Source organism: Delphinus delphis, chromosome 19 (genome assembly GCF_949987515.2).
Source record: "Delphinus delphis chromosome 19, mDelDel1.2, whole genome shotgun sequence".
Classification (NCBI taxonomy): Eukaryota; Metazoa; Chordata; class Mammalia; order Artiodactyla; family Delphinidae; genus Delphinus; species Delphinus delphis.
In genome coordinates this window covers 21,185,566-21,195,076 of record NC_082701.1, presented here as the reverse complement: position 1 = coordinate 21,195,076, position 9,511 = coordinate 21,185,566, and the positions used below count along the sequence as shown (strand labels likewise).

Here is a 9,511-nt window from a genome sequence, read left to right as displayed (position 1 = left end):
CCACAACAGTGAGAGGCCCGCGTACCGCAAAAAAAAAAAATTTTTTAAGTTTATATTCTGACCTAAAAATAAAACTTTTAACCAAGGCTTTGAAAATACTAAAAATTTATAAGTGTGACATGAGTAAGGTTGTGGCTCTGCACTGGTATATTTTTTCCTGTGCTTACTTGCCCTTGTAAAATTGTTCAGATGTGCCAAATATTCTGTTATGTCAATAGTCTCTCAAATAGATAATACTTTGCAAATAAACTGATAGTGCTGTGATACAGAACTCCAGTTAAGTAAAATATGTTATGCTCAACTTTAAGAAGCAACACATTTGTTGTGAAGAAATAGTTTACTGTAGGAATTGCAGTGCTCCACTGTAACACTGCAAAGAATGTAGCAACATTTTTAAACAAACCCAAAAGTTAGATTTCACTACATCATTTTGCCCAGAGTAGAGCCAATATTGGATTAGAAAAAGATAACAGTGTTCATCCTGTGGGATTTATCCAACATTCCAAACTCTTCTATCAAACCTTTAACAGCACCTCTGACGAATTAACCAGCAAAATTAACTAGGTTCCATGTCACTATTTTCTTCACTATCTTTACCATAAAAGCTGAACAAATAAATAGTCAAATGACCAAACACACAGGCATTCATTAATTTATTCAATAAATATGACTACAGTCCTACTATGTGCTAGGGACCAGGCTGGGTACTAGTTATCACTGGTGATAAAAAGATCCCTACACTTTGGAACTTCACAGTCTAGATGGGGTTACAGGTGTACTAATGACCAAAATAAGCAAGAAATGTAGATAAATAATCCTTAGATAATTAAGAGTTAAGAGTAGAAAATACTGTTACGTGCTATTTCATCAGTGATGCTATTGAAATGTTTTCCATTTCTCTTATTTTACAAAAGTTTCTTTTATAAACCTACAAATAACCTGATGTGCCAAAAATGTTATCTCTAAGAACACTTGTTAATAAATACAATTTGTGATATGCTGCCAGGTAAGCTGATTTTGAATTTTTGACAATGAGTAAAAAGTACTGCTCCAAAAATGCTTTTATTCTGTTTCATATCCCTTATTAAACACTTAGTTTTTTATATTTCCTAGATGGGACACATATCCAATATAATATGGTATCAACTCCAAATTATTTCAATTTACCCTATACCACTCTGGTGTAGAACTTTAATTTTGGATGCAAAAAGCAGATTTCAATTAAGGCTGAAAAAATGATCTCATTGAGGATCACTGGGGATTAAAATATTTTGATAGATTATATAGCAATAATAATTAATAGAGTTATATATAGATCACTTTCCAAATAATCCACATATAACAGAAATATGATTATTGTTTCATCATTTCATCCTTTTTAAAAAGTGATTCAAAAGGCCTTAGGGTCATCCTTATGATTTCTAATTACTATGAATGTACCAGTTAATGAGAGAGTTGTATTTTTAAAAGGCTTGATAGCAGAGTATACTCTATGTCCTTGTGATGTTTAGAGTCTCTTTTCACAATAATTAATGAATATTTAGCATACCCAAGAAGCATTTCTTGGGCACTTACTACAGGCCGGTTTCTGTGTTAATCACTCAGCTCTTCCCATACATGGTCTAGAACTACAGCTTGAGTCAGCAGCCTATTAATATTGGGTGTCTGATAAAAGATCTACCAATAGTCTTTTAGTCCTAAGTAAGTGTAAATATATACATTTATACACTGATGACAAGCTTATAACAATGTATTAAAAAAGGTATCACTGGAAAAGTGTATGCTAATTTTATAGCACCATCTATATATCTTATTGATTGAGAAAGAAAGTTTCCCCTCATATTTGATCCATATTTTAATGGACTAATATGTGATCCTGAAACCGGCTGATGTAAAGATAAGATTTAGCATTAAGTGATATTCTAGCCTAAAAACCAATAACATTTTTTTCTAAGTTTTCTCTTTTTGTTATACCACTTAAGTACTTTAAAATTTTTCTGAGTTCTAATAAAGAATTGCTAGCACCAATCCCTTAGTCACAAAAATTAATTAACTAAAAGGCATCACAATAAACATGAAAATTACTTTTCAGCACCATTTTAAAACCTGAATGCAACAAACTCTGAAGGTCTTTTATGAACCAGAAACTGTTCTTAGCACTGAGCATACAAAAATAAGACACAGTTTCTGCCCTCAGAAGCTTAAAGACCAGTGGGGGAATAAACACTTAAATTAATAAATAATTTCAATACAATTGGCAGAAGTATGCACAGTAAGGAAAGGTCCTTAGCCTAGCTGGAGGGAGGTGACAGGACTGAGTAGAATGACCACCAGCAGAAGTGGTGACCACTTTTCAAAAAAATGACCACCAGGGAAAGTCATGAGAAGGAAGTCCTTCACAGTGATGATGCCTCAGAAGAGTCTCGAAAGATGAGTAGGCATAACTAGGTAAAGAATGGGGTGAAATTTTTAGCAAAGACATGGAAGTGTGAAACAGCATATTGGATTATAGGAAGCACAAATGGGAATTTTCTAAAATTATGTTCTACGTGGACCCCATGGCCTTTCTGGGGCTTTTGTTCCTTTGAATGTTACCATTTCAACGTTCACATGTTCATAATACAGGGCTAGTAAACTCTACCATCTGGAGGCTATATCTCTGTAAACCCCAACCATCCAGAGCATAGAAAGAAACCCAGAAATGAAAAATGGCTACCACGAAAGTCATGTGGTGAGAAGCTGACATCAAGAAGGAAACAAAAGTTACACAATAACCTGGGAATATTTAGTGTAGGGGCATTCAGCTCTACACAGTTCAAAACCCCGTGAGAAAATACTATAGAACAATACATTACCTGATGGTCAAAATAGTGAGCCTGGGTCACCAAGGTAAAGTTTTCTCTTGTGGACCTTGTTTACAAAGCAGGGGGCTGTGTAATAAATACTCTTAGAAAGATTTCTATCCAATATTGTTGAAATAAAAGGTCACATATTAAATGAGAAATATGCCAATACCTGTAAAATTCATTATTTGTGAACCACCCATTTCTCAACCATATCAGACAGAAGGGATATTATTACAGCACAAATAACAAAATTTAGTAACATAAAGAATCTCTGGATAGAAAATATTTAGGATCACAAATTGTGAGAAAAGAAAAAAATTATAGTTTTTGATTTATTATATGCATTGTCTTTTCATTTTTACATGACAAGCTTTCTATTTCAAAAGCTTATTTCATCTGACATCTTCACACATAGAAACTCTCAATAAATGTCTGGTAATGAATGAAAAAATGAATGAATTTTTAAAAAAGATTTTATATGCTGAAGGAATGACTGACTATATAGCCTCACATTTCACAATAAACTATAGCATATTAATTTGACCCCCAAATTAGGCAGAAAATAAAAGTATTCCATAAAGTGCTCTACTTGCTTATATTGCCAAGAAATGAGAGGTATACACAATAGGTCAAATTCTAGATTAAGACCAAAATATCAAGATAATATGAAAGTACTTTATTTAAGTATCAAATACATGAGCCAGATTAGCCAATCTTGGGTGGCTATAATGAACCAGATATTTTGCTACATTAAATACTCTGGTCCTCAAGGACCTGATGTTAGAATAGCCAAATTCACATCACTAACCTTTTTGTTAATTTTATTTTTTGATTTGTGTTGAAGTTTTTGCATTAAGCATACCATATAACATCTATCTGTATGGACCTATTAATATAATCTCCTCATCTAAACTCACAACTTATCACTGATCCAATTCTATATTCTACCTCTTTCCATTTATAGTCTGTTCATTTCAAATCAAATTCTACACAAGTTTTCACTCCCTTCTTATTCAGACTTATCTAAAAGCCTTTGTTAGGGCTTTAATATCTTAAATTATGCTATTTAGTTAATAATTTCTTTATTTCACATTAAATAAATGAATTCGGAAGTCTTAACATTTACAGAGAAACATTCCAGTTTCCACTGTCTTACAGTATTCTGTATGTTATTCTTGAGAAGTGAAATGATTAAGACTAGGAAAAAATAGTGTTAAAGTATTGATCTATAACTTCACAAAAACAAATTCAGCAATTCATTGGTAATAATTAAAGCATGAGAATTTTTTAAATTATTTTTTCATACTGTAGAGCAACCTAATTTTTTTCCTGTTCTGGCCAATGAAATCTTTACAGGTTAAAAATTACACATCATAAACCATTTTTCAAATAGTCAAAGTGCAAATTTTTCAGAGTTATTTTTAAACCTTGATAATTTTTAAAAACTTAAAACAGAGAGAGTTTTGCATAAGAGAAAACACGAAGTATTATTCAATAATGGTCATTTAAAATTTTCTACATACATACTGTTCATTGACTTATCATTTGGCATTCTACTTAGAGGGAAAAAAAATGTACATAAGGGCCAAGCCAGTTTTAAAAAATTATAAACATACCCACGTGCAAATTGAGGATTTAAGACCACAGTATTGCACTCAGTTATACTGTGAAACAAAATTTATCTCATGTACTAAAGTATTCAGTCAAGTTTTAATAACTTCATACACCCTAGACCTAAAGCTGCCAAAGATCAAGGTTCATTGGCAATAAGAGAGCCTTCGATTATTATGAAGAAAATGTCCATGCTATTTGTAATATTTATCAAGTTAACATTTTAATCACGTGTCAGTATCTCATTTATTAATAGAATGAATACATTTCTCACAAATTCTGATTTTCTGTCACCACCTCCCCCCAACTTGAGATGCGTCTGCCATTTTCAAGGTTTTAGAAACACTTGTTGAAAAGACCACTGGAAAGTTTACAATAGTAGTGTGAAATTTCAATTATCCCAAGGAGGTACATAGTGAATAATTTTTAAGAAGCAAGGATAGTTTTATGACTTTCAAAATTAATTCAAATGAAACAATGTGAGCCTGATTTTTGCTTTGAGTAAAGAAGTTATCATTAGAAGATCGAGTTCCAAGGGAACCACAAGCGCCAACACTGTAAAATTTACCTTCCCATATGACAGCCTTTACCCTTAGAAGAAAAAAGTCACCTTTCATTCTAAAGAAGTTACTCAGGTTAGCCTAGTTCCAATAGACAGTGAAACCATGGACGAAAAAATCATGCAAAAGGATTAGTTATTCCAACTCAGGTTTGCTGCCATTTCAGGGACACCCCATAAGTACTCTTCCTCTGCAGACTTAGAGGTGATCCCTGACAACCCCTAAGAAATAAAATTGTGGAGAAGTTATCACTGTCCAAAGCTGGGGGGTGGGGGAAGGGGAGCAAATGAGAGATGTATGAGAACCGACACGCTTTGCCCTCCGAAATGCCTCATATTTACTTTTGACAAAAGAAATAAATAGAAGCAAAACCGAGATTCAGAAGAAACTCTCTCTGCTGTGTGCACCGGTAGAGCATTTTAAAGACCCTTTAGAAAAGAAGCGGGCTGGAGGCTCACCTTCCATCTCGCCGCGGGGCTGGGCTGGAGCTGCCGGTCTGGCTACCCGGCCTCTCCACGTGCTCCTGCAGTCGCCGGGACGCAGCGCGCAGCTGGCGGGAGATTCCCAGCGCGGGGAGTCCCCGGGATCCGGCCGCCGCTTCGGCGCAGATTGAAAGGGACAGGAGCCGGCGACCGGCCGGTGCGCGGGGTTACAGCGGCGCTGGCTGGCGGCGGCTTTAAAGGACGCTCACCGCGGAGCGCCGGAGGTACCTACCGCGCCTCCAGCCTCCTTTTGAATGTCAAAGCCAAGAACCCCGATAGGATGGAAACGGTGCGACTGTAAATTGTCTCAGAATGTCTATTTTGGAAGGATAATGGATGGGAGAGTAACATCACATGGCGGGAGGGAGGATCTGAATTGATTCCTTTCAAGTATAAGTTAAAAGAGGTTTGTCTTAAATTGAGCAAAATCTGGAACTTTGGGTCTAGATTCAGGGATGATAGCCATGAGTGCCGTCGATGAGAATTCACTTCATTCGATGTATTATGTTTTACTTCTTCAGTTTTTCATTTCATATAATAAAAGTTCTTGGTCCAAGTTTTCAGAAACTTCTGAGACAGTTCCAGAGTATTTTGGCACTTTCATCAGCTCAACGTTTTCATTTTTGGAAGCAATTCTCTCACTTTGTTTTCCCTTCTGGGAACTGCTTGGTTTATTTGCCACCACTCACAAAATACTACACACTCTATTTATGTGTGTTTATTTTCTGCTACCTTGCCCTCCTCCAAATAGGATCTGAAACAGCTTACAAAACTACGTATATAATGTATCAGTGCTAAGGGGTTGGGGTTGGGGAGACACAATAAGAGTAAAATTAACTCAAAGATGTTAGTACACAGAGTCAACATCTTTTCCCAACATCCTTCCCACTTTATAGAGGTCAAGCACGCACTTGACTATAGGGAGAGGAAAGGGGAAGTGACCACATAATTTTTTTCAAAAACAGAATTTTTCTTCACACTGAGGTCGAAGGGACATTGTTCAGGTGAGTCCTCAAAGTTACCCAGTGTGCTGAACTGGACAACATGTAAATGATCCTCAGAAAGACCACTTTCACCCTTGTTAGAAACTTACGTTGTTGGTATATATAAATACATTGGAGACTTAAGGTTGGGAGTTTGTGCATCAGCAGGCCATATCAGAATAAACCCACACTTACCAGTTAAAGAACGCATGTTGTAATTTTATGAATTTTAGTTTATTTTAAATATGCCTTGGTATAGGAGATATGTATAGATATAGATATAGGTATATAATTTTTAAATGAGTTAATAACTTGTATTGGCTTTGTTTTAAGATCATGGCACCATGATAGCATCTCTATAACTTGTATGGGTTGGAGTTCTACAGGATAATATCAATTTCAGAGAAATACTCTAAACACTAGGTCTAATTTTAGTATTGAAAGGGGAAATTTGTTGTTTGTTAGTTTCTAAAAGCAAAAATAGCACATCAAAAGTAGCAGAAGAGGAACTGTAAATTTTCACAGGGATGGTGTAAGGATGAATAGTTATTTGGTTATTAAAGAGTTTTAGAAAACGTTTAGCTTCCATTACAATGTTCTTTATGCTTAGCAATGGAATGTGTTACTACTTGGTAAATAATTAGTTCAGTATTGAGTATTTCAGACTCAAGAGAATGACACTTAACGGGATAGATAAAAAGTAAACAGGTAAAATAATTTATGCAGCTATTTTGCCCTCAAGGAGGTGGAGCATAAATCCCCACTCCTTAAGTGTGGGATTTGCATCTGGGAATTCCCTGGTGGCCTAGTGGTTAGGATTCTGGGCTTTCACTGCTGTGGCCCGGATTCAATCCCTGGTCGGGGAAATGAGATCCTGCAAGTCACGTGGCGTGGCCAAAAAAAAAAGATTAAAAAAAGTGGGATTCACATAGTGACATCCTTCCAAAGAGTACCGTATGAAAAGGGAGAGGGAGGAGAGTAACTTTATATTACAGAAACCAGACAAACACTACCTCAGCCAGGTGATCAAGGTAACATCCACAATGATATAAGGCAATGCTGATAGTTTGTACCTTGATACAGTGTGGTGAGTATGGTACTTCACCTCTGTAGTTTTCCACCCATAAACCTGTAGCCCCAGTCTAATAATGAAAAAAGAAAAGCAGAAGAAGTCTAATAGACAGGCATTCTGCAAAGTGTCTGACCAGTTAAGGTCAGGTCAATGTCATAAAAACTGTAATTAACTGTCAAGGTCATCAAAACTAAGAAATGTCTGAGGAACTGTCACAGCCAAGAGGAACCTAAGGAGACTTGATGACTAAATGTAATGTGGGATCCTGACTGGGATCCTGGAGCAGAAAAAGGCCATTAGGTAAAAACTAAGGAAATCTCAATCAAGTATGGACTTTATTTAGTAAGGTATCAGTATAGGTTCATTAACTGTGAGAAATGTACAATAACTAATGTAAGATGTTAATAGCAAGGAAATAGGTGGGTGTACGTGAGAACTCTTTGTACTATCTTCACAGTTTTCCTTAAATCTAAAACTATTCTAAAAGAGTGGATGGATACTTTGAACAAATAACTACTACTCACTTGGTTAGGTGTCTTCTCATAGTATTCAAAGTTGATCACACAGCGTTTACAAGGATCAATTACTTATAACTGGGAAGGTAATAAAACACTGTGGATTTATAATGTACTTTGACTAAAACTGAAATGATAAACTTCCAGGGAATCAGAGATGATGCCTAAATTTGTCTTCATTATTATCACTTTAAGAAGGGTACAGTTGAGACTAAACCATGAATCTAGACACGGTAACTGACATGGGTGGATCTGACTCACCGAATCACATTTCATGGCTTATGCTATGTAGGTAAAATTAACAGTGACTAAAACTGAAATCACTGACAAAGGTTGCTCCCAGACCATCTGAGATAGCCCAACTACTGACTCGGCTCAAAGGAAATAAAACTGAAAACTCTTGATCTCACCCCAAATAATCATTCTGCACCCTGTCTGAACCTTGGGCTCTCTACCCACCAGCCTACTCAAAACCACAACTGAGGGTGTCCCGCTGCTAAGAAACAGACAACACACAGGGCATTCCAGGCCATCAAATTAGTAGCCAAGAAGGAACCATCAAAGACGCTGGCATGGTCCCCTTCGGAGCTCGCTCATCTTGACTTAGCATCCCTCCCCTCAGGAAAAGCATTTGGGGATCTCGCCTTTCAATTGGGCCCTTTCTTTAAAGCAGTCTTACTTCACAACCCTGGACACATTTGCAAGTGGAGTCTCTCAACGCCGTGTGATACTCGAAGTTGAAGATGAAGATTAAACGTTCCTCTAGAGTGTGAAGGCCTGGAGACACCTTATTGGTGCACTAGCGGTTCTTCATTTTATGGGTAGAACACAGTTGGGTAAAAATTGGGTGTTAAGAGTTTGAAAAAGATTGTGCACACAGTTTCAGACAGTTCATGAGAAGAAAGGCATAGGAAATTACCACGTGGGGCTCTCTGCTTCCTGTGAAGTGTAAATTTTCACAAGCTTCCCCCTCCTCAGGTCCTCATGTAATCGCATTCCTACCTGCCCTATCCCACTGGGACCACCATGTTCTTCTCGTCGATCTCTTCAGCCCCTAGACTAAGGAAGTGACTGAAACGCGAAGCCTTACGTTCTTTCTTCTTCTACTCTTTTCTTCTCTCAGGGACTGCTCAGAGAAAACCGAGCCACCGACAGCGCGGGGGAACGGCGCCAGACTCGAGGCGCGAAGCATCAGAACCATCCGCACGACGGCAGCCGCGTGCGCGCGAGGGGGCGGGGCGCTCGCTTCCCGCGCACCTGCCCAAGGCCCTGCCCTCTGCCCGCGCCCCGCCCCCAGCCCCGCCCAGGCGCCCAGCTCGGCCCACGCGCGCGAGGCCCCGGTTCACGCGAGCGTTCTCCTGCGCGTCCGCTCCCGCTGTAGCGTCGGACAGTTAGGGGAGTCGACCCCCGTCGGTTTGCTCCTCTCGGTGGAGGAGAGATGG

The 9,511-nt window shown here is 37.9% G+C and overlaps 1 protein-coding gene across 1 annotated transcript in view; it reads right to left on the bottom strand.

Moving 5' to 3' along the window:
- Nucleotides 1-5,581, bottom strand: part of IKZF3 (IKAROS family zinc finger 3) — an 83,651-nt gene extending 78,070 nt beyond the window's left edge. The window contains exon 1 of the mRNA XM_059997764.1: nt 5,476-5,581. Within this exon, the coding sequence (XP_059853747.1) occupies nt 5,476-5,482 (7 nt within the window). The 5' untranslated portion in view covers nt 5,483-5,581. The remainder of the gene's footprint in view (nt 1-5,475) is intronic.
- Between the last annotated feature and the right edge of the window lie 3,930 nt (nt 5,582-9,511).